Raw genomic sequence first — 26979 nt, 5'->3', positions numbered from 1 at the left:
GGAATAACTCTGCTGAATGATTCATCGGAATGAAACATTTATGACGTTGGATCAATATTGCTAGAAATTATTGGGTGTACAAATTGAAACACTAATTATCGGTCGCGTCACGGGAAGCAATATCCAACAACTAGCCTAACATAACTCTACGTCAACTGTGCAGTAATGTCTCGGCACAACTCTACTATTTTTTACCAACCCGTATGTATTCGAATGTGCAGTCTACGTTTTGTTGAATCCTTAAACGTCTTCTGACAATGAGGACAAGAATAGGGACGTTCACCTGCAAAAGCATGACTCTGTTGAAGGGTGCATTGTAGAACAAAAAAAATCTGTACCAACCCGTATGCGATCGAATGTGTAGTTTGAGATTTGAACCATTGATAAACGTCTTCAAACAATGTGGACAAGGATAGGGACGTTCACCTGTAAATGAATGATCCTGCTGAACGATTTACTGAATTGATCTTTTTTAACTGACCCGTATGAATTCGAAAGTGCGCTTTGAGTACGACTCTCGTGGTAAATGTTTTTTCGCACTTGTCACATTTGAACCGTTTCTCTCCTGAAATAGATTATGTCAATATTTACATAATTTTTTACTCATGTGTAACAGTATGCGATCTTTCACCAAACTTTAGTCTGTATAGCCTTTTTTATGTGAAACATCCAAATCACCTTTTTTTTGTGTATTCGTTGTTGCAACCGGAACCAACGAAGTATCATCGTCCTTCTTGTCCATCTCTCTGATGGAGAATAGCTCAACATTCTGTCCCTTGATTTGAGTTTCGGTTTCCTGTTCAATTTGGACTGTCTCGTTATCCTCAATTATTAACTCTGGCTCCATTTTGATGGCAGTCGGTTCAACGCTAGGCAAAATTAGAAAGCAGTTCTCGGGAATGTTGTGGACGGTTATGAGTTCTTGGTTACATTTTTCGCACATAGGATAAGTGCTTAGCTGAGAAGTGAAATTGCTCAACTTTCGTAGGATAGTTTTTAGTTTCTGCTCTCCAAGTTGAGCGGAGATGAGTGCGTGACGAAATTCCTCATTGCATGTAGCAGAGCAGAAGCTGCATTGGTCACTGTAGAAATGAAATTTGTTCGAACATCAATATCATTTACGATAATCGAATCAAACTGAATAACAAATACCGCTTACAATGATTCGTTTCCTAATCATTTTCTCAAGAAAAAACTTACTGGTTGTTGCTCACAAACGTCATCCTACTCCTCCAGCCAAAATTTTTCTATCCAAATAAATTCAACGTGCAAAACCGTCCAATAACAACGTTGTAATGCTAAAACTTGTTTATGTTTCAGGAGCAAAACAAAATATCCCTTGTATAATATGCAGGCCGCGGCCAACGAGGTACATATAGAGGTGGAGCAGTAGGCGAAGTGTATCTGTATTGGCAACCAAAATATCGTGTCGTATTTATTTGCATTCAATATGGAATGTATATGGAAGAAACAAAACAATGTTGAAAGTACACTGGAGGAAAACATTAGTAAATGCAGCTACCAAATCTTTAGTAATCGAAACATTGGTAAAATGTACACATTTTTTGTACATATTACCAAAGTCTTGTAAAACTGATGTCAAATTCAATGTACAACCCTACCAACGTTTCGTAAATTTTACTTCATAGCATTAGTAACCTTGAGTATTTTCATGCTTAGCAACTGTGTGTGTGCATTCTCCATTTCTTTAGTGGAAGTGGAGCGATTCGGAGGTAAACATTTTGTTTCTGTTGATTTATTGTACCTAAATATTTATTTTATTTTGTAGAAATACCACTATTCCACGTGTCGCTCGCGGTTGTTACAACGTAAGCCACATCAAGGAGAGCGGAGAGCGTACGACATGCATTGTCGAGGAATGATGTTTCGATGTCTCGTCCGACTACGTAGGTGAATAAGTGGGTATATGAAAAGCGCTGATGGCCCAACTGCCGCTCACAACAAACTTCAACGAAAACGAAAAACTGCAAAGGTTTGTGTGAATATTAATATTAGAATATTAATAAGAATAAAATTATTTGAACACAGCTTTCGATTTGAAAATTTATTATTCGATAAATATCGTTATTACTGTTATTATCCCTTTACAAATGAGGGCCAACATCTTCATTGATATTGCCCCTAAATTGAGCCAACATTGGATTTACAAACCGTGTTTTGTTTGAAATTTATGTCTACCAATTTGTTTTGGTAGAATGTACTAATAATTAGTAGGGTCGAAAATGACTAGCGAATTGGTAATATTTACCAAAAAATTGGTCATATATACTAAATTTTCCTCTCAGTTTACTCACGGTTGCATGAAAATTTGAGCCAAAATTCTCATGAAATCATTCAACTGGTTGTTTTTTAACAGATGATAATTATATCGTGGCTAATTTCAATTATTCATGTGGTAAAAAAGTCCAGAGAGCAGTCGTATGCTTATTTCTCGAAAGCAGTAACATTTTCGGTGACATTTTTTAACTGGCGATTATTATCTCACAACATACACATCGACACTGAGCACCTTCGAAACAGCAACTTCATAACGGTAAAATAATGAAACTTTGTTTGTTTCTATGAACGTTGGGGAGTGAAAATGCCACATGCAAATATCACTCATATCCGTCTTTTTCGACGTGATTTCACAAATATTCACTCCACGCTATTACATTAGCCTCATATTCAGCGAAAGCTCAACTAAAATGTACTTTTTTAATTGATAAATTACTTCCTGAAAATAGCATTTCCACATGGATGCGGTGGGCAGTAAAAGATGTTTATCTTTTACTGCCCAGAGAACATACACTTGAACAGAGTGTATGTTCTCTGTTCACTGGATACTTCAACTAGAGCGCTGACTGGCATCGTCTAAATCAGCTATAAGCTATAAGGCGGTGAAAGTGATGATGGTTTTAAATTTTGCCATGTGAGCTTATGGAAGGTTTGTAGTTATTTCAATAACTTACAATGTTATAATCATAAAAGATTATTTGATTGCGATGAGTTTGGAAGAAATTTAATTCTGCACAATTGTATATATAACATGTTATTTTCTTACCTCTTTCAGTAGTGAAAATTGTATAGTCCAGAAGTACCGGATGTAAAATATACGTGATTTGTTTTTGAGTTTTAGGTTACCTTATCATCATTTTCTTAGTTCAAAAACAAAATCCAGATGCCTCACCGATCGTTTACGTTTTGCGTTAGATCGCCAATTGAAAAATTCCCCAACGATTAATCGATAATCGAATAAATGAAAAATTTAGACATCACTAACCCCAATGAGTATATATGAGGTGTAGCAGTAGGCAGAGTATATCTGGATTGGTGATGTGATGATGTCATGAGCCAAAATGCTCATGAAATCTTGTAACTAATTGTTTTTTAATAGATGATTGTGACTTACTTCCATCATTTAAGGAGCAAAAACGTCAGTCGTCAGTCGTTAAAAATCCCTAAAACATAAATAAACTGGTTACATATATTCACATCATTGGTACATTTTCGACATTGCATTTTCTACATTGCATTTTCTACATTACACATTCTATAATCATTGCGTTATCAATTCACAAACAAAGAGTTTTGGAGGTAGCAGGTAAGTATTCTAAATCTTTCAGATTCTATTACACAATTTTGTTGGTAAATCTTAATTTTACTGATGTACTGATTTACAACATATGCAGTCTACCTATATTTATTTCGACTTCGTAATTCGTTCTAAAGCAATAATTTTAATCCATATATTTATCTTTTCCAGCCTATCACTTGAGCTTGCTGAGCTTGAGCATGGGTAGACTGTACAATTCGTAGTTGCTCTCCGTGATTGACATGAACCAACTAAATTGCACAAAGAACACACAGAATGACGCTTGAGACTAGCAAATCATTCTCGTTGTGCAATTCTCGGTGGTTCGAGCTTTAAATGGTCAATAACGACGCCGGCCACATCCTTACAGTCATCGGGGGAAGGGAAGGAATGTTAGTATGATATTCGTCGCCCGAAGGCCAGAAGGGTCGCCTCTATAGCGTGGTTCCCTAGCGTTTATCATGGGAGGGATAGTGGGAGAGGTAAGAATCAGGATTCACTGAGGTAAGTGATTATGTTTTAACTGAGGGAAACCAGAGAAGGTAACCGAGAGAACTCCGCTGAAACCAATCAGACCAGCGATATTTTCCATTGTTCAATGCGCGTAGTCTTTATTTAACCCCAATCGCGGTGATGGTTGGTCAACTTTGGGAAACCTTAAAAGGTAACCGAGAGAATTCCTCTACAATTAATCGACCCGATGATGTGTGATATATTAAGGTATATTTCGTTATTCAACATGCCCACGCTTCATAGAACTCCAATCGGAGAATTATCTAACTATTAAGCGCAATTAGATTTAAGTAGGACTAGTATTTTAGCATTGACTTCGGACTGTAAGTTTAGTTAGATAAGCTTTGTTTTTAGAGGCTTTAAACTTTGCAGTTCATTCGCCTCTATAAAACATTTGTCCTTCTCAAAAACTATCTTTTCCTTTCTTCGATATCTTCTCATTTTCCCTCTTCATCCTTCCTATAATCTGTACCTATTGACCACAACTGACCATTTGGCCAGTGTGTAATTTTCCTGTCGAGGTATGGTTTCTCCGTACTTTTCGTATCATGTGAAAATCTCTGAAGAAATCACCTGGCATTCCTGGTCTCACCCCAACGTAATTTGACATATACTGCAGGTGAGCTACATTTTTTGTATTGTACACGAAAATTACTCACCCAGATAAAATAGTATGCAGAATCACGACATTTTGTTGATGAAATCTAACGGATTTATAAATTTGGTTGATTCAAACCCGTTTTCCGGTTATCTTTTCACACAAAGTTGAACGTGAGGAAAAAACTAATTATAAAGTCATAACTTTTCGCTTCGTTGAACAAATAGATGATCCTCCTGGAAATTAATTTACCCTTTCCCGTATAACATCGAGTCTCACTCGTCGTGTACTTGCATAACATAGGGCGCTAGAACGCTCAGCAGAGTAGTGAAATCACTTGATGTGTGACGTATTAAACAATACGCGAAGGGGTTTACATAAAGTAACATGAATGATTCAAGTTCATCAAACGATACTGATAATTTCTCATATGATATGAAAGTGCGAATTGAGAACATAAAGGAATATGTACGGAACAACATTTTATTGATAAAACTCGCGAAAAGTGTTCCTCGAATTTAAACAAAAACATATCGAGTTCCATGCTGTTAGGTCCATAGATGCCAATCTTCCTGATTTTTCAGGAATTCCCAGACTTTTTGACTCGTATCCGTATCCTGATACAAACACTTATTTTTTTTAATGATCCTGATTTTTCCTAATTTTTGAGTTTTTTTTTTATTTATCCTAATGAAAATTATCCGTAATAAATATACCGGGATTCCTGTCAAAGTTTTCCTGATTGGAAATTAGAACTGTCAGAATACCCTACATAGAAATGCTCTCCGGTCCTCACTTGTATAATGATTGCTCTTTCTTTCGTTGATTATTTATTCCGAAGCGTTATCGAAGGTACAGTTTCGACATTTATTAAAGTTTGAGCTTATCGTGAAAGAAAAATTCTCTATCATATTGGCACGCTCGAATGCAGTTTCAAATTCTTATATTTTGAATGAAGATAATTATTTGATGTTTTTTAACACGTAGTGCATTTGTTCCACCTGAAAATCCATTGTGATTTTTGCTGCACGATAACAGAATGCCATCAACGCCATTTGAATGAATGATAATTGAAAATAATTTTGCGAGACTTTTTTTTCTCTCACTCCAGAATCTTACATCAAGGATTACAGAGTTATAGATATTTAGTTCATTTTATTTGTATCTTCTTCTTGAATGGCGTTAACGTTCCCTGTGGAACTTTTGCCTTTTCAACGTATTTACTAACTAGCGTCATTTGCTAATACTAAGTTGAGATTTCTTTAGCCAAATAACACGCCTTGAATGTATTCCGAGGGGCAAGTTCTTGAAACGCGTGACCACAGTGCAAGTCGAAGGAAATTTCTTTGACGAAAAATCCCCCGGCCCGAACGGGAATCGAACTCGAACACCTGGTATGATAATGTGAGACGCTAACCACTCGACCACGGGTGTACATGATTTTATTTGTATACAATAAGTATAAATTACTCAAAACCCGTATAAAAATATGTAATATTTTCATACGTACTCAAACACACATATATATGTTTTGAAAAAAGTCTGACGTCCCTGCATAATCTTTTGCACTGTTCTCGTAGTTGAATTCATTCATCGTTCTCGAACCTTCAAGTAGAGATGTTGCGTTAAACATTTCATTAATTGCGACATCGAAGTGATTTTCATTGGATTATGACATGTATTGTCGTAGTAATAGTATCAAAAATCACAATGCAAACAATGTATAGTTGCGGAAGCAACAAGCTCCAGTTGCAAGCGGAAGTATAGCGGAACAAATTAATGAAAATAATGAAACAAAGATTTAAAATAAACAACCTTTAGCTAACTACAAAGTCGGTCTTCACCCGATGGAAGCCATAGTCTGTGTTGGAAAAGTTCTGTATAGTGAGCATCTGCCAAGTAATCAATCGATAAATTCCTACATGTACTGCTCACAATTGGACAAATTAAAGGGAGCCATCCAGGACAAACTTCGTGGATCAGTCGTTGATAGACGTTGTCCCTCCGTCAGGACAACACCAAACTTCATGTTTCGATAAATTACACAATGAATTATTTTGGAGGGAGGTTCTATCTCACCAGCTGAACTAACCTAACTTATGATTTCAGATTAACATAGGCTCAGGTCTCTGTGAAATACTTTCAAGGCCAAGAAATTAGATTCTATGAACAGCATTAAGATAACCTTGAACAGTTTTCAACGAGAGAACAAACATGATCTGGTAGGATAGAATTTTTGAGCTGCATGCAGTTGGCAAATGTTTGTGGAACAAAACTGTACATATAAAATTGAAGTAAATGTATGTATGCTCATAAAAATTATACTTTTGTTGTTCCAAAAAATCGGGCCGATTTTTCCGGACAACCCAATATTAATTATCGTGATTTTTATTTTCACTCTCGCTGATTTTTGGAAATTATAGTTGGCAACCCTGGTTAGGTATAAAAAAGCGAATCAATTGGAACACTAATGAGTTGTGAAGTGTATGAATATGATCGGAAGCTCAATGGTAACGTTAGGATATTTTATTCTTTTCGATAAGATTTACCTGTGTTATCTTTTGTTTTTGTTGGTCTGGATACCTCGGGGCCTTCTGGGCGAGTAGAAGCAACAGTTTCAATGACGGAGCTATTGTTTATGGACGCTGTTACGATGCTGGGTTTTAAGTCAGCCGTATCAGACTGCAGTAGAGAAACGTTGGTAAATCATATTTTCATTGTGAATATATAGAAAAAAATATATGAAATCGAATACATATTTCTACATCAAATATGAGGCTTTTTAGGAAGAAATATAAATCATAATCGCATATAATATCAAACAAAGTATGTATCGTGTATATTTGAAATCGCATAAAATGTAAAAACTCGATTTCATATACCCTTATCAAATTAAGTCGCAATTCGGTATAATAAACATCAATTTTATGATGTACATTGTCGTAAAATATATTTAATCCACATCATATGCGTATATTACGCTGATGCATTTTGTGTGTCGTATAAGCGTATAATTTAAATTGATGTTGCATGCTGAAGGAAATCATGAAACAGTAAATCATATTAGATCCCAACCCAGCAAACATTAAGTCGTATGAATAGCTATAATTGGAGGCGATATACATACAACCAAGACACATTTGTATGATATATGATGCAGATAACTAGCATATACACACAAAAGTGGAGGCGATATACGTATATGCCATATTTTGTACGCATATAAAGCCGTATATAACGATATGCGATGCTTTTTGGACTGATATGCGATTTGATACGACAACGTTACCACTCAATCCATCGATGACATGGAAAATCGTGTTTTTGCATTTTATGCGATTTTAGATATATATGATCGATATTTTGATTGATATTTTATGCGATTGTGATTTGATACGAAATTATATGTGACTTATCATGTGCAAAGTTATACGATTTAATGTTTGCTGGGAATAAAGAACATATTACATCATATTGAAATGTCAATGAAATGCTGATGCACTCGAAATTTTTAACCGCTGTTGAATTGAATTTCAGATAGCCGCGCGAGATAGCTGGTGGATGATAATCCAGACGACCGGAGTTCGAACCCACATCGGAGCAGCTTTCACCAAACATAAATCTGTGCCATTTTAAACATTCATATTCCACTCCCAACACAAGTCAATCAAACAATTATTATTTCTACAAACATAAATACTCATATATAAAAATGGCGATTCGTGAGGCTATAACAAACATTTTACGAAAAATTTTTGCGCCATTTGTTTTTTTTCTATGTCTGTAATAAATCATATATGAGTATGGCAAAAGTCGTATTTGGTGCTTTGACAATCCATGAATATATTCATATTAGATCGCAATTCAGTTTCAACATAATCGCTATTATAGCCTGTCAAAGTTGCATATTCATCCAAACAAATTCGGTAAGCATTTGCCATGTATGTAAATGGCCTCCACTTTTGCATGCATATGCCAGTTAGGCGCATTATATGCCAACCAAATTTTAGGGCATATGATGTTATATATACGCTTGTTATTTTTTTCGCCTTATTTTCGTAAGAAGCTGCAGGCAGTATCACCGTGGCCTAAAAAGATAATGCGCAACCGAATATACGAATGTTTAGAGCAAATTTAGACGAAGCTAAGGCCACGGTGATACTGCCTGCAGCTTCTTACGAAAATAAGGCTGCACGAAACGCATACAATCGTGAGAAGTAAACAACCACAAAGAATTGTATTGGTGTGGTTACATTGCTTCCCACTTGCTTCGTTCGAATTCGTCAGCTTCTATCGAACAAAATAGTTTGTTTCTTTTCGTCAGTTATCGCACAATCAAATATTCGTGCGTACTCCGAGCCAGTGTCACCTTACCCTAAGTGTTTCTGGGCAGGCTGGCAGAGTAACGGCGGGCACATTTACGTATTCAAAGTTTTTCGATTGCAGTCGAATGGCATTTTTCAATGGCAACGTACGATCATTATTTTTCAGTGAGTAATAGACAGCTTCTTATCGGCTTACTGTCTATTCAACAATCCAAATGAAGTTGTTTTTGGATTGACTAAGAGATATTTGAAGAGAAACTTTCTAAGAGAGTTATAATATACCACTATCGAATATTGTTCTAGTTGGTAAATTAAAACCATCGGTTATCTAATTTATAAAATACAAAAAAAAATCTTTATTTAAATCATTCAAATCCGTGCAAGAAAAACATGAACATACGAATCACTCATAACGAGGGAGCCAATTCGTTCACACAAAATATGGATAGATAACGAAATACTCTCGTAAGCCACTTGTAAATTATGACGTGTTGATTGATGTTGGTTTACTTCTGAGAGTGACAGAGCTCGAAACAGGTCTGGCGGAGCTTCCGCCATTAACCCTTTCGCTACGAGCGTCGTCTCTAGACAACATCCGCGCGACGACCTGTGTGTCGTCTATAGACGACATCCGCGCGATGAGCTGTGTGTACGAGCGTCGTCTTTAGACGACATGAAAGTGATACTGCACAACGATCACACCAGCATATTTTTAGACGCAGCACTCCGGCGGAGCACACTGCCGTATTGAAAGGGTCAACTCGCGCGAAGCATATAGCCCAGTGTAATGCAAGTGCATTGCTTTCAACTGTTCGATGCAGTTGAAAATTTCTTGAGTGGCTGGCCCTCCAGTTTTGTCTTTTTTGTTCAGAATGCAGTAATTTCTTGCTCATAATTTCTCATAAGGCGTCGTGCACAAATAACGTAACGCTAAAAATGAGGTTTTTGGACCAACTCCCTTTCCCCCTAGGTAACAAAAAGTAATGCAAGACGAACCCCCCTCCCCCTTATGTTAGGTAACGCTAATCTGTATACAAATTCAAAGTAGTTTGAAATTTTTAATTTCTTTTAAGTAATGAGAATATTAACGTAAAAAAATCAGATATCTGCACAAGTCGGAATCAAATGTTCAGATCGGCTCAATATCGTACTAATTCCGATTCGTCGATTTAGGAGTTTGCGGACTTAATATATTCTGCTTTGACGGGATACCCATCGATCGCTAGGTTATTCCACAAATCAGCTAACGATTCCCCTGCATACTAAAATTTCCTATTCCAGGTCTCTGTTTTGAGTTTTTCGCCCAAGTGAGATCCCTTATGATCACGAAGAAGTAATTAACCTCGCACACACTTTGCAAATCGAATCCATGAGAAAATGCATTCGGAGAACAGTGCCTTCCTGAATAAACTGCAACGTATATTGGAACACTGCAAAGAACTACTTCAGCATGATCGAGGTGCCCTAGCTTTATTTTGCATTCTGCGATAACAGACCTGCCCATGTTTGTATAGGAGACGAATGAACAAAATCGACTTTTTCGCCGTTTTGTATTCTACACAATGTAACACGTTTGCTTAACATGTAAACCAAAATTTTTTGTTCGAAAACATTTGAAAAAATCTTGAAAAAACGTTTCAAAAAAAAAAATCACTGTTTGTCCGTATAACAGACGTATTTACATACAGCTTTCATACATCGTTCAAAAATCAACAATTATCAGTGTTATGAACTATAAGCTGAATCTACATTTGAATCACATTCTTTGTAGAGTCTAAACATGTCTGTCACGATAGTGTCTTATTACTTAGTGTTTCCTGTTAGATTAATTGAGAAACCATTGAAACACAGCTCATATAATTACCGTTTTCTGTACACTGCACTGCCATGAACAAAGAGAAGCAATTGTGTTTTTTTAATGTAAATGTTAATGTTTAAAATTTGTGCATTTGTATCTTCAAGTAGATAATGAAACAATCAGATCAGTAGTAAAATTTAAATAATATTGGTTCTTAGCATTATAAAGGCATCCAGAACACCTTTTCCAGACATTTTACTAAATTTCTTCCAAACCTTTTTGATTTTATCCGATAACAACTGAAACTACTGACGGAGACGTTTTAACTATTATCGGAAATGTAAATACTAACGCTACAGCCAGAGCAACCTGGTGATTACGTCTAGCTCTGCGGACAAATGTTCATTGAACGAATGATTGTCCACATAAATAGACGCAAACGTTTCCCAAACGGAAAAAAAATCTATTTTAATCCGCGAAATCCCCTAGGCCCTCTTTTTGTTGATAATATCCTACAACTGGACAGATTATTTCATTGGAAATTTGCATGGTTACGCTTGCAGGCAAAAAAACAACAAAATTGTGTTTTCCCAACACTTATGGTGATGGTGATTACGTCTTCTATACAAACATGGGCAGAGTCGGAATAAACTTATGTTTTTCAGCCATGACAAAATCATGATTCGGTAGATTAACGCGATATTCGAGATGCTTTAAGGCAGTATTCTAGTCTAGAAAATTCAAAAAAAAAATCTTCATATTTCTGATGTTTAGGCATTCAAGAATATACCTAGAAATAACGTTTTCGAAAATTCCATTATTTACAGAGTTATAGCCATTTTAGTGATGCGGTTTATAACCTGGTACGGCCATAACAATTAACTTTAAACGCGTTTTTCACAAAACTAGTTTTTCAAACTGGCGTACACGATATCTCAAGTTCTACTGAACCGATTTATGTCGTATTTAAATGAAACAGGAGAATACACTTTGAAAATGGCATTTTTTTTCTTCAAACGGCCGCCATTTTGCCAAAAAGCTATGTATACCTATGCTATAACGTCAAAGTTGACGTAGGACTGCTGTTGGCTTAGTAATCATTTGTGTTTTTTCACCATTCACTAATCGCACCTCGGATGTTTCTCATTAGATACGACATCGCCGCTACGCAGAGCTATCTTTCGTATGTATTGATTTAACTAGTGAATGAATTAAACAATTTACGAATTCAATTACAAACAAATCCCAATTTAGGTCAATTCATGGATTAAGGTAATGGTTATCGCAGCAAATAGTTATCAACATTTTACCTAATCTTCCAACGGTATGCGTAGAAGTTCAGTGAACTGGCGACATGAAGGGATATGCAGTCTTGAATAACCGAGCCAAAGCGTTGCATTTGTACCCGCTTTTGTAGACCGTGTTAGCAAAACGAATTCCGGAGTGTAAAAATGCATGGGGGTATAAAAGTACGGCCGAGAGCTGCAATGTCGATTTTCCCAACATCTTGGTTTCGGTATCTGTGTTGGGAAAACGCATTCCGGTTTACAAAAATGCAAGCGAGTACAAATATACCCACAATTTGCATCTATTTTGCAATACCGATTTCCCCAAGCTCTGTGGTTTTGAAATCTGTGTTAGCGAAACATTTCGATTTGCAAAAGCGCAAACGAGTACAAAAGTACCCGCTGCTTGTATCTATTTTGCAATGCCGATTCCCCCTGGCTCCATGGTTTAGAAGTCTGTGTTAGGGAAACATCCATTCATTCCTGCGATGGTACCTCAATCGTTGCGCAATCATAACTGAGTGGATTTCCGAACGACACTCGCTTTTATACCGATTGGTGTTATTTCAATAGCCTGTTTTGTAAGGCAATTGTAAGGTGTTTGTAAGGCAATTGTAAGTTTTTGGATCCAAAAGTAACAAGCATAGAAAGCGTAGACATTTTATCCTTCGAATGAGTTATTTATCATACCATTTCGTTCAGTTGTTTAGGATCTATTAACGCTCAAAATCTCGTTCTCCGGTGTAACGCTTTCGTTTTCCTAACTTTGAAATTACACCCCAGTATAGAAATGAAAGACGTAGTCCTACGTCAAAACATGTTTTTGATTTATCCGATTTTCAGGCGATAGCGGCATCTTTACTGATTCAGAATCTGTTAGATTTTTTTTTGTTTCAGATAACCAGAAGAGCTGGAATCATGTACGCCATGGCACAACATTTTTTTCCCTCTCACTTCATCAGCTTTTTACTATTCTAATTATGAACTTTTTTTCGTTCAATTTTTGTTTCATTATTGATAAATAATGATAATATAAATAAATAAAAAAAATAAGATAAATAAACAAATAATGAAATAAAAGATAGTAAAGATATTCTTTGTTTATTTTTTTCGGAACTCGGAAAAACGTCCGAAACGTCCTCTATACTAGAATACTCCCTTAAACGGCACCTGCTTACTGCCAATCACAACACGTGCTTTATCATCTTGGCTCAGAAATCACACCTCTTTCGGTCTCAGAATCGTAGTTAGAGGCGCGTGAATTTATCCAGGAATAAAAATTGAGTTTAGTTACGTAACGATCACGGCTATAAAAAACTAAAAAAACGATCGAGTGTTATTATCACTGCTTTAGAGTTAAAGTTAGATGGCAATTATGTTATATTTTCTTACATTCCGGAAGATTCATCGTTTCATCGTTTTTTTCATTAGCGTTATCATGTCCTGACTCCAGCATACTTTCAGCCTCTTGGGCTGGTTCGTCTCGGGAGCTCCAAATTACTAAAATCAGCATCTTCACCAGGAATGTCATTCATCTCTTGGGAAACTATAAATGTTTATTATTACTAAACAAAATGGCAGCAGAATTATTGTAGTTCATCCGTAAAATTCCATATCAAACATTTTTTCTGAACAATATTTCACCAGTTCAATTTATTCATGACTAGCTGACCCAGCAAACTTCGTCCTACCCAAAATTAGTTTTTTGTTATCAATACCTCCAAACATTCACGTTTTCTTACTATGAGCAAGTTCATGGGTCCAATCGCAGAACTGTTCATTGATTGATCTTTTAATCGACCCCGTTGAATTTACCTTTTACTATAAAATTCCTAGTATTTCTAACAAAATTCATCATTATAATATCAGATTATTTTCAGACACAATTCTCGTTCAAGATTTTTCAACCACTTGCAAATAAAATGTTTCTCCGTTACATGGAATAAATGTTTTATACAGAAAATGTGATAGAATAAAGACAGCCCTAAATCGGACAATTCCTTCCTCGAGTTCTGCTCTTATCAACACATCCGACTATCCTTTTTTTGGTATAGATAGGAGAAGATACAGGGGTGCGTTTCATCACATTAAAATCCATTTCCAGTTTCGAACAAAGATCAATTTCGCTAGCGCAAACATCAAATGGACTAACAGCACTTGTCACTATGTAGTTATAGAACATATGGGAATTTAATTTTCCGAATTTTCCTTTTTTCCTTCAGAGTTTTCCGCAAATTTTCAAGTGTCATGTTTGGAGGGGTGTCATACAATCATAGAAACATTTCTCATACTCAAAAAACCCTCACATCCCAAATTGTGCTTGATCAGTTCTCGAGTTATGCAAAAGTTTGTGTTTCGTTTGTATTGCAGCCCCCTCAGAGAAAGGGGAGGAGTGTATTCACCATAGAAACGTTTCATGCCCCGTAAAACCTTCACATGCCAAATTTGGCTCCATTTGCTTAATTAGTTTTCGAGTTATGCAGAAATTTGTGTTTCATTTGGATGACTGCCCATCCCTAGAGAGTGGTAGGAGTGTCTAACAGCATCATATAAACATTTATTGCATCCTAAAACCTCCACATGCCAAATTTAGTTTCGTTTGCTCGATTAATTCAGAAATTTGTGTTTCATTTGTATGGCAGCCCCCCCTTAGAGAAGAGGGGGGGGGGGTGGTGGAGAGCATCATAGTAACATTTATTGCACCCTAAAACCTCCATATGCCTAATTTGGTTTCATTTGCTTGATTAGTTGATTAGTTTTCGAGTTATGCAGAAATTTGTGTTTCATTTCTATTGTAGACACCCCCCCCCCCCCTCAGAAAGGTGGAAGGAGTTGAACCACCTAAGAAATGTTTCTTGCAACCTAAAACCTCCATATGCCTAATTTGGTTTCATTTCCTTGATTAATTCTTGAGTAATGCAGAAATTTGTGTTTCATTTGTATGGCAGACAAACCACCCCCCCCCCCTGAATTTAATCATCCCTCGTAAAAAGAGACGATCCGAATAGGAAGCTCAAATGACCTCAGAATTCAACAGTCAAGTAAAATCACAATAAATACAGTAGTAAAAAGAACTGAAATTCTACCCTGATTGGTGCAGAAATTCCCTGATATTCCCAGTTTTCGAAGGTTTTCCCAAGTGGTCCATTAGTAAGGTTCGGGTAAAACTTTTTAAAAGGAACACGACAATGTGAGTGGGTAATTTCATATGTTGAATTGAAATGTAGAACAAATATACTTTCAGCGTTGAAGCCAATCCAACTATTAAATCGTCTTTCCGTCTGCCTGAAAACCTATCCGAACAATATGAAAGACACATTCCAGGTCAGGTATAACCTTCATCAACCTCTATGAACTAGATTTGCGCCGTAGAATGGTTACACGCCTTCGAACGTTATAGGCAAGGACGTTTATCTGCAAAGAAATAACTCTGTTGAATATGTTATTATAGTGGAACATTTGTACCAACCCGTATGAGTGGCGACGTGCAATTTGAGAGTTGTAGGATACCTAAACCCTTTAAGACAATGTGGACAAGGGTACGGGCGTTCACCTGAAAAATAATTACTCTGCAGAATGGTTCATTGTAGGAACATATTTTTACCAACACGTATGGATTTTAATGTGCACTTTGAGCTTTGAAGAATGTCTAAACGCCTTCGTACAATGCGGACAAGAATAGGGACGTTCACCTGCAAAAACATGACTCTGCTGAAGATGGCTTATTGTAGTAAAACATTTTTTACTAACCCGTATGAGTTCTTATGTGATATTGCAGCGTCGAAGACTCCTTGAACGCTTTTGGGCAATGTGGACAAGAATATGGACGTTCACCTGTAAAGGAGTGTTTCTGTTGAATGGTTCATTGTAGTAAAACAGTTTTACACCAACCCGTATGAATTCGAATATGCTTTTGGCGCGATGAAGGATCTACGAATCTTTTTGGACAATGCGGACATGAATGAGGACGTTTTCCTGCAAAAATGGCTTTATCGAATAGTTTATTGTAGTGAACGGAATTTACCAACCCATATGAGTTCGAATGTGCAACTGAAGCGAATTACGATTTTCAAACGCTTCCGGGCAGTGTTCACAAGAAAAGGGACGTTCACCTGTGAATGATATATTGTGCTGAATGGTTCATTGCAATAAAGGAAAAATCCAACCCGTATGAGTCTGAATGTGCAGTCTGAGCGTTTCATTTTGCTTAAAGGTCTTCGGACAATGTGGACAAGCAAAAGGACGTTCACCTGCAAAGGAGTGTTTTTGTTGAATGGTTCATTGTAGTAACACATTTTTACCAACCGGTATGAGTTCGAATGTGCTGTGTGAGTGTTGTGGTACGCTTGAACGCCTTCGGGCAATGTGGACAAGGATAGGGGCGTTCACCTGCAATAGCATTACTTAGCTGAATGACCCATTGTAGCAAAACATTTTTTACTAACCCGTATGAGTTAGAATGTGATATTGCAGCCCTGAGGAATTCTTATACATTTTTGGACAATGGGGACAAGAATAGGGACGCTCATCTGCAAAGTAGTGATTCTGCCGAATAGTTCATTATTGCAAAACATTTTTACCAACCCGTATGTATTCGAATGTGCATTTTAAGCGTTGTAGGATCCATAAACGTCTTCTGACAATGTGAACAAGAATAGGGACGATCACCTGCAAATGAATTACTTTGCTGAAAGGTTCATTGTAATGAAACTTTTTTGACGTTCGATCACGTAATTCATTAGCCATACAAATGGTCGGGGTTCTGCCCAAACAAACCAAGCGCCAAAAACATTATTTTGAGATATTTCAATTTGAAGTTTAGGCCCCTCCTAATTGACTGTGTCGGATCAAATCTATCATTTTACCGTTATCGTGCTACAAACAGGATGTGAAACATAATACCCTTTTTCGTGCTGTAAGCACACATCTTCGTCAATTTCGGAAGCTTTAGAAATAAGAAAAAAGAACTAAATTATGTTGCTGCTAGACACTTAAAACTTCGTTCTTTTTGCAGCCAGAGCGTACATGCTAGCTATTAACATAATATTAGGCTGTCAAAAAAGTCCTGCGGTATTTTTTTTTGAATTTTCATTTGTTCATAAAATTAGTTACAATCATCTGTTTTAAGTCAAATATGCGCCGTTTTGTTCGATGACTTGTTCCCAACGAGATGCCAACTTCATAATACCCCTGTTATAGAAGCTCGTTTCCTTATTGGCAAAAAACTTGGATAGCCAATTCTCACAGGCATCTTTTGTGGCTAACTTCTGACTACCTAGCTCGTTCGCCATGGACAAAAACAGGTGGTAGTCACTTGGTGCAAGGTCCGGACTATACGGCGTATGCAAAAGAACCTCCCATCCGAGCTCCCGGAGCTTATGGCGCGTCACCAAAGAAGTGTGTGGCCTGGCGGTCAAAGACGTGTGTGGCACCCATACATCGAGCTTCTTTGTGAATCCAAGCTTCTTCAAATGGTTAATAACGGTTTGATGACTTATCCCCAGCTCTTGGCCGATGCTACGGCTGCTACTATGCCGGTCTTTCTCGGCTAATTCAGCGCAATTTTGTCGCAATTTTCGACGACAGGCACTCCGGAGCGTGGCGCATCTTCGACGACCTCTACACCAGAACGAAAACGTTGAAACCATCGTTGTGCGGTGGAAATGGAAACTGTATCGGGTCCATAAACTGCACAAATTTTATTGGCAGCTTGAGATGCATTTTTGCCTTTGTCATTGTAAAATATGTCGGATTTTCTCTTTATTTTGCTCCATATTTGCGACACTATAACTCACGAACGACTTAACCAAACAAAACACAAGGACTATATTATAGCGCGCATAAATACCTTTCCAACAAGCTATAGTATGACTCGATACAATGAATACAACTAGAACTACGCGCTTACAACGACATCTCGCGGAAACACCGCAGGACTTTTTTGACAGCCTAATATCACCACACAACATATTAGTATTTTGTAACGGCTCTTGACTAGTTTCATGAATGGAATACATATTGACTCACTTTTGCTGGTTTTGACAAAATAATATCTTAATAAATGAAAATCAATTGATTGAGGAATGCGTTACACTTGGTTCATTGTGGTTGAACATAATTTTGAAAATTGCAGATCAGCGCTTTTACACTTCATGGCAGCCCGTAGGCTGTCTTACTTAACAGATCCCGATGACATCTGATTCCAGGAGCTGTCCTGCCTTCTTGGAGAAAATGATCAGTATCGTCCGATGCCATATTATGGGTTTATGGTTCGCTTTGGTTGAATGCAATTTCGTTTTTTTACAGTCTGCTACACAAAATTTTTCTTTTGGAGCTATTGTCAATTGCCCGAATGACATGGGCATTTTACAGTCGATAGATTATTATTTTCTGCATCCAATGGTGTAAGTAGCTCTATTTTGAAAAAAAGGCGCTCAGTTCGTTTTGGCAGAACCCCGACCAAATTGAGTACAAATTGAAAAAAAAGAACAAACTAAACATCGGCTGCGTCACAGCAATATGCAACAAATAACCTCACGTAATCCTACGTCAACTATGCGGTCGTGTCTTAGACACAACCCTTTTACTTTTACCAACCCGTATGACTTCGAATGTGTATATTAAGCGTTGTAGTTTGCTTAAACGCCTTCGGACAATGTGGACAAGTATAAGGTCGTTCACCTGCAACGGAATTACTCTGCTGAATAGTTTACCATACAGTGGAATCCCGATTATCCGCGAGCGGATGATCCGCGGTGCGGATTATACGCGACAGCAAGTTCCATAGTAAATCGATGGGCCTGATTCTCGAATACAGTTCACGGTGGAAACAAAATGAAATGTATCCGCGATGACAACGGTACGATGTTGGCATCTGGATACGAAATTAGTTACCCACTACAACTTATCATTATAATATCAAATTATCTTCAGATAAAATTTGTGTATTAGATTATTTTACAACATAAAGGAAACAAAGGTTTCCATTCACACTGAACACCAGTTTGATACGAAGAAGTTAATTTTCATTAATGATTTTTATTTGAAAAGTGCGCATTCTGCCTGAAAACTCATTATCTTCGACACTTCACTAACTCGTAAAACGTACGTGCCGTTTATTTTGTTTCCACCGTGAAGTGTATTCGAGAATCAGGCCCATTATCTGACCATTGGTGTAACGGACTGTGTAGATGGATAGTTGAATGTTTTCTGTATTGATAAAACATAGTTTTCATGTTGAAATATCTCTTTTTCGTGTTGGTACATAATTTTTAGCCCTTTATTGCGTTATCCGCGATTTTCGTTACTCGCGGATTTCCGGGTTTCTACTGCATTAAAAAATTCTATACCAACCAGTATGAATTCGAATGTGCTGTTTGAGCGTCGAAGTACGCATAAACGCCATCGGACAATGTGAACAAGAATAGGGTCGTTCTCCTGCAAATAAATGACCATGCTGAATGATTTATGGAATAGAACTCTTTTCAACCAACCCGTATGAGTTCGAAAGTGCTCTTTGAGTCCAAATTTTGAGGCGAATGTTTTTTCGCATTTGTCACACTTGAACGGATTTTCTCCTGAAAAAGATTATCAGTCAATGTTTACAGAAATTCTCACCCATGCGTAACCGTATGTAGTCTTCCATCAAACTTTTGTCTGTGAAGCCTTTCTTATAATTACGATGAGCTTCCTTCTGCAAAGCATCCAAATCACCTTTTCTTTGTGTGTTTGCCATTGCAACCGGGATCAATAAAGTATTGTCGTCTACTTCGTCCATTTCTCTGATGGAGAATAGCTCTCCATTTTGCCCCTTGATTTGAGTTCCGGTGTTCTGTTCAATTGGGACTGTCTCGAAAATATTATCGTTATTCGAGAGTTTGTGGTCGTTAATCATTAACTCTGGCTCCATTTTAATGACAGTCGGCTCTGTGCTGGTCAAAATTAGGAAGCAGCTCTTGGGAATGTTGTGGACGGTTATGAACTCTTGGTGGCATTTTTCACACGTAGGATAACTGGTTAACTGGAAAGTGAAACTGCTCAACTTTTGCAGGATAAGTTTTAGTTTCTGCTCTTCAGATTGAGCGGGGACTAGTGCGCAACGAAATTCCTCATTACATATAGCAGAGCAAAAGCTGCATTGGTCACTGTTGAAATAAAAGGTGGTCGAACATCAGTGTCATTTACGGTAATTAAAGCGGAATCTAACGATTACGATGTGCATACGAAAAGCAAATGTGGGTTGCGGCGGTATCCTAAATATCTTCCAAATTAACTTACAGATCGTTGCTAACAAACGCCATCTCACTCCTCCAGCGGAAATATATTCATCCAAATGGATTCAATGCTCAAAAATGTCCAATTATAACATAAAAATGGTAAAAGTTTCTTTATATTCGGGTATCAAAACAATCTATCGCTTGTTCAATTTGATTCTCTTGAATTGTTTCATTGACAGCTTCAGCAGACACGTCTTCGCGTAAACAAACAAATCAACTAGGGATGTCAGGAGACTTTCTCAAATATCTTTCAAACTGCGTGACACTGTATGATAAAAAAACATTCACAAAATTTTAATTTTTTTCTTAATATAGGAGGTTGTGTCCAAAACACAACTGCATTGTACATGTAGGACTAGGGCGTTATTTTATTCAAGTCTCTTGTTTATGATTTCGGATATTATTTTGAATGAATTAATTGCTCGTTATTGGAAAGCTCACAAATTAGCAGAACAAATGTATGGGAAAATTGAAATGCTTCTAGTTTTCATCAATTTAACCCATATACTCATCAGGGGATTGTTATGTATAGTATATCAAACAAATATTAGGAAATTTCTGATTCGTCTGGTATGTAAACCTTCAAAATTCGTTCGCGACCAAAACAGTTATTAACGTTAACTTTATTTCATAAAAACGTGACCTGTTTTCTGATTTGGCACCCTTAACGAAAGTTCGACGTCAAAAAAAAAATCATATCTCGTTTATTAAAGATTGCCCTACACTGTATGTCCGGATGTCAAATATTTGACACTTTTTGACAGATAAAGTTTGGTTTGAAATTTGTACAAACACTATTTTGTTGAATTACCATCATTGGCAAATAATGTCAAACATAGAATATGGAAAAAAAATCGACTAAAATATTTAAGGTAACCTAACCATGTACCGACATGTTTGATGAACAGAATATATTTGATCCATTTGGGACATAGAAGGTACGGTGTCGCCATCTACCGGATTCAATGGTTGTATGACGGAATTGTAAGCAAACCGTGTGTTTTTCAACCGTACTTTGAGTGCCGTTTTTTCATGAATTCTAATTCTATAAACTGACACATACAAATACGTTGTGGTAATGTCGAATTTACTGAAGCGGTTTTCATCTCATAAACCATTGTTTTATTTTCTGATACACAATACAGGATCGAATAAGAGTACCTTCATTGAGATTAGCATTCTCAAAAGCAGTTGTAAACTTTCAAACATTGAATGATTTTTTTTAAATGGTCATAGTCCGGAATCGTATATAATCATTACTGAAAGAACTCCTAGATATTTGAACCTTTGGAAAATGGACCTTAATAGTTGGACGAATTGCCCTAACAATAAGGAAATAGCTTTTGTTAGTGATACTGAAAAATATGAAAAATATGCCATGTGGTTATACCTCTTGAAAACCATCTCCAAACCACACCGGAGTAATAACCGAACGATTCGTTTTCGGGTGACCAAAGTCATCATCAACAGTCGCCTCATCTACAGTCTGGAATTGACATGCCTGGCCAGAGATAAACTCCTGAAACCTCTATGGAACCCTTTCATTCCCTAGGGAACCCTGTGCGAAGTTCGCAATTCGGTCGAACACATCGTCTGTATGTGCCTGGAGTACGAGAACCTCCGTAACTTATACGGGATCAGTGGGAGCATTCGTGATGTGCAGTCTTCCATGTTTCACAAAAAACACTGCGTCCGGAATAAACATGTCCACGCTGCTGTTCACAGTTTTGTGTTTGAGTACAAACATGATTTTTTCGTACCTATGTTAGAAAATGTGACATGTTTGTATTCGTGGTATGTTTGGACATACGATGTTTAATCCCAATGCTCCACATGATGTTCGAACATGGTGTACAGTTTCTCTTGCATTTTCACCCCAAGCACAGGCAGTGCGTAGAGTAGAAGAAGCGAATCGGACACCACACCACCACCACTCAACGCGTGGTGTGTTGGTATGTTGACATGGAAAAAATGCTTTCCTTTCATGACAATGGGTGCTTCATCAAAAATATTGGGCAAATAAAATAAACCTCTTTTTCTGTTCTGAACAAAATGAACATCGATTGATATGAGAGTTTTTCACATTTGATATCATTATTTAGTACACGCATCAATTTATATATCTAATTCATGTAACATTCGCTATTATTAGCTATTTGAACAAGTACTAAAATTGAATTATTCAGCAGTGACATGTTAGGCGTGACGCTAACCACTCGACCACGGGAGCAACAATTTTGGCTGGATCTTTGAATACAAATGGCCAATACTGCTTGTTCGCGACGATCGCGACCCGAGCTATAAAACGAGCGGAGAAGAGGAGAAGAAAGGATGATGCAATCGCATGCACACAGAGCATATATAGTGCAGTGTAAGTGTAGCTTTTAGTTTTTTCTTTCATTCAGTTTGTGATAACATCGAGAAATTAATGGTGTGTTTTAGCCGCTGAAATTTCTCTGCTGATTCTGCTGTGTGCCGCTGAAAGTTGCTAATCTAAAACTAATTTTTGGGTATTTATTTTTTTGGTCAGCATTTGTACGACGTCGCCCGCTATGCAGTCGGCACCCCAGACTATAATTGCCAATATGCACGCAAAAAAAAATAGAAAGCTTCTTTCTATTCAGAGAATGTTTTCTTTGAACGAAACCAAGGATTATTTAATCAGACTTGCAAAATGTGCATTGAACGATCTATAAACTTTTACTTAGTCGCGGCAATACATACACACACTCTTTACAGATACACGGGCCGAAGGTTGTGCAGTCCACTGATGATTCAACAAGAGTCAAAGGTTGTACCGCTCATGACAACTCTACACGAGCTGATGATTGCGCCGGCTAGTGATCATTCTATCCTGGATTCCTCGAGTCGAAAAAGACGCACCGCGCTAGATATGGGGTGCAGACTAGGGGGTCGTTGCTGATTAACGGTCAGCTGCATCCCAATAGGAAGTATCCCATGTCGGGCACATGTACAGAGCACTGAAGACTGAAACATCCCAATTATGAGAACACTTGTAATAATCACCTCGAGCCAACCGCGAGTAATCGGTTACATATTACTAACATAGTTGTAAGCAAACATTGTCAAAATATTGAACTCCCGACCCCGTTAGGCTGACGCCACATGAGCCTTAATAAAAATATATATTTTGGTGCATGAACTTATAGCCTCTTAGTTCGTGCAATTTTTGAAATGCGAACTAAATTTCAAGTTCGTTTCTGTGAAAAAGTATTCTACGAAAAAATGTTTTGGGATGAATAATTTCTTTCCGTGTATGAAAAGAAACGAAACGAAAGCAATGAATACTGCGACATCGGGTGATATGTTTGTACATGATGTTCTTGAATTATAAATATCGTGTTTGTTTTCACATGTCTATGTTTGTGTATCATTGTTCGTGTTGGGGATAGACACTCAACACTAGCGAGAATCATGTTCGAATTCAAACAAAAACATGGAATTTTCACATCGCGTGTTTTTCGGAAGGCTGGTGATGTGCTTGGCGATGATCCTGTTTTTTAAAAAATGTCGATTTGTATTTTAAAATCTCAACTGCTGTGGTAACGTACGACGTAACGAATGCTCTCTATAGCGTCAGATGGAAGAACATACCTATGCGAAATCCTATGGAACTATTTCCTAAATCAATGTGCCTGTATAACCACGTTATAGAGGCGACCCTTCTGGCCTTTGGGTGGCGAATATCATACTAACATTCCTTCTCTTCCACTGGTTACTGTAAGGACGTGACTGGCGTCGTTATTGACTATTTAAAGTTCGAATCACCGAAACTTGTATAATGAGAATGGTTTGCTACTCCTAAGTGTCATTCGTACGAAGTGTACAGTCTACCCAAGCTCTATAGTATAAAAAGTAGAAATTGAAGTTGTTGATTCATGCAAGCTGGGGGTACTTCTGTTTGACGTTTTTGACGTTGGACTACGTCTTTCATTTCTGTACCGGGGTGTAAGTTCAAAGTTTCGAAAACTAGAGAGTGACGCTAAGGTGCAAGGTTTTGAACGTTAATGCCTCTTTGACGGTTGAACGGAGTGATGTGATAATCGCTTCATTCGAAACATAAAATATCCAAGAGTTATATGATTGTTAGTTATTGACCCGAAACTTGTTTAAATAGCTTAAAAGTTGATATGAAAACAGGCTATTGAAATCACACAAATCGTATATAAACGAGTGCCCGCTCGGAAATCCACACAGATTTCAAAACCAATGAGCCACGGGAAATCGAAGCTGAAAAATAGATGCAAGATGCGAGCACTTTTGTAGACGCATGCTGTTACGGGAGAAAATCAACGACTGGCGGACTCGAAAATGGACCCGGACACTTCCTGATGGCTTTGGTACTTCGATCGACCAAACACTTTTTTTCACCATGTGAATTTCAAGTCACTAGACAGTTTCACAATTTCACTTCGATTGTTCAGCTACTACTGAACATGTTTCATAAAGGTTCATTTAGAGAAAAAATCCAGCAACATTGTTTTTCAATTTTCATTAACATTCAATCATACAAACAATCACGATAACACGTAAACGCAATAAGCCAAACAATCGATTGAAAGCAACGAAAAAACTTTTTTCTCAACTTGTCCTTGTCTATTATGTTTACCTAATTCATGAATCGTCACAGCCCCATATTTTTTCTGATAATCAGGAAGTATATGAATGTTACGCGGAATTGAAAAAATACATGAAACTGAGAATATATAACTTGCCTTTAAAACTACGAAAATCTAATTTAATTTTTTACTCAAAATTTAGTATATATCGATAAAACCCTGCGTTACATGCATTCTGTTCATAAATGACAATATCGTTTTATTTTTCTTACGAGCGTTCTCGTTATATTTATCCATTCCGTCCAGCGCAAATCAGTTCAGCTGCACTCGTTCGTTCACAAACAGTTCACTCTCAATCAGTTCGCTCGCAAACAGTTCACTCGTAAACCGTTCTTTCGGAATCAGTTAGTGGGGAGAACTATCCCAGCAAACATTAAATCGTATAATTTTGCACGTACTAAGTCTTACAAGAAATCAGAATAAATCATAATCGCATATAATATCAATCAAAGTATGTATCGTGTATATTTGAAATCGCATAAAATGTAAAAACACGATTTTATATATCATTATCAAATTAAGTCGCAATTCGGTATAATAAACATCAATTTTATTATGTACATTGTCGTAACATATATTTAATCCGCATCATATGCGTATATTACGCTGATGCAGTTTGTGTGTCGTATAAGCATATAATTTAAATCGATTCAGTACTGTAGTAAATCGTATTGCATGCTGAAGAAAATCATGAAACAGTAAATCATATTAGATCCTAATAAAGAACATATTACATCATATTGAAATGTCAATGAAATGCTGATGCACTCGAAAGTTTTAACCGCTGTTGAATTAAACTTCAGATAGCCGCGCAAGCTGGTGGATGATAATCCAGACGACCGGAGTTCGAACCCACATCGGAGCAGTTTTCACCAAACATCAATCTGTGTCATTTTAAACATTCATATTCCACTCCCAACATAAGTCAATCAATCAATTATTATTTCTACGAACATAAATACTCATATATAAAAATGGCGATTCGTGAGGCTATAATAAACATTTAACGAAAATATTTTGCGCCATTTGTTTTTTTCTATGTCTGTAATAAATCGTATATGAGTATGGCAAATGTCGTATTTGGTGCTTTGACAATTCATGGATATATTCATATTAGATCGCAATTCAATTCCAACATAATCGCTATTATAGCCGGTCATAGTTGCATATTCATCCAAACAAATTCGGTAAACATTTGCCATGTATGTATATGGCCTCCACTTTTGCATGCATATGCCAGTTAGGCGCATTATACGCCAACCAAATTTTAGGGCATATGATGTTATATATACGCTTGTTATGCGATTTAATGTTTGCTGGGTACCCAGCAAACATTAAGTCGTATGAATAGCTATAATTGGAGGCGATATACATACAACCAAGACACATTTGTATGATATATGATGCAGATAACTAGCATATACACACAAAAGTGGAGGCGATATACGTATATGCCATATTTTGTACGCATATAAAGCCGTATATAACGATATGCGATGCTTTTTGGACTGATATGCGAATTGATACGACAACGTTACCACTCAATCCATCGATGACATGGAAAATCGTGTTTTTGCATTTTATGCGATTTTAGATATATATGATCGATATTTTGATTGATATTTTATGCGATTGTGATTTGATACGAAATTATATGTGACTTATCATGTGCGAGTGTTCATGGCGAAACAAGTAAGTACGTATTGTTATGTATTATGCTTAATATAACAATATTTCTATTGCTGTAGGTAATTGTTCCTGATGAAAAAGGTAAGTGGCAATAAGTATTATTTTATATTCAATGCACCTTCTGATCCCTTTTCCAGGTGCGGATCCAGGATGTGTTGCCGAGTTTCGATTGGCGTTCTAGATTTGCTAGTGCTACGTCAACCTTACGGTTATATCTTAGGTATAACCCACCCATAGTTTTTTGCACTCCGGAATGTGT

General features: G+C 37.1%; 1 protein-coding gene and 1 long non-coding RNA gene across 2 annotated transcripts in view; one reads left to right on the top strand and one right to left on the bottom strand.

Annotated features, from left to right (window-relative positions):
* The window catches only part of LOC129765680 (zinc finger protein 709-like), a 67738-nt gene extending 47168 nt beyond the window's left edge, over positions 1-20570 (bottom strand). Inside the window, exons 1-6 of the mRNA XM_055766091.1 lie at positions 20393-20570; positions 19829-20259; positions 19609-19692; positions 19469-19552; positions 18713-18796; positions 16700-16783 (exon numbers count right to left, since the gene is read on the bottom strand). Coding sequence (XP_055622066.1) covers positions 16700-16783; positions 18713-18796; positions 19469-19552; positions 19609-19692; positions 19829-20259; positions 20393-20415 — 790 coding nt within the window. The 5' untranslated portion in view covers positions 20416-20570. The remainder of the gene's footprint in view (positions 1-16699; positions 16784-18712; positions 18797-19468; positions 19553-19608; positions 19693-19828; positions 20260-20392) is intronic.
* Positions 7-8518, top strand: LOC129771729 (uncharacterized). The gene is made up of 2 exons (XR_008742465.1): positions 7-1733; positions 1790-8518. It is a non-coding gene; the product is annotated as an uncharacterized LOC129771729 (long non-coding RNA).
* Positions 20571-26979: the final 6409 nt, after the last annotated feature.

Source organism: Toxorhynchites rutilus, chromosome 2, assembly GCF_029784135.1.
Source record: "Toxorhynchites rutilus septentrionalis strain SRP chromosome 2, ASM2978413v1, whole genome shotgun sequence".
Taxonomy (NCBI): domain Eukaryota; kingdom Metazoa; phylum Arthropoda; class Insecta; order Diptera; family Culicidae; genus Toxorhynchites; species Toxorhynchites rutilus.
This window is presented reverse-complemented; position numbering and strand designations above follow the sequence as displayed.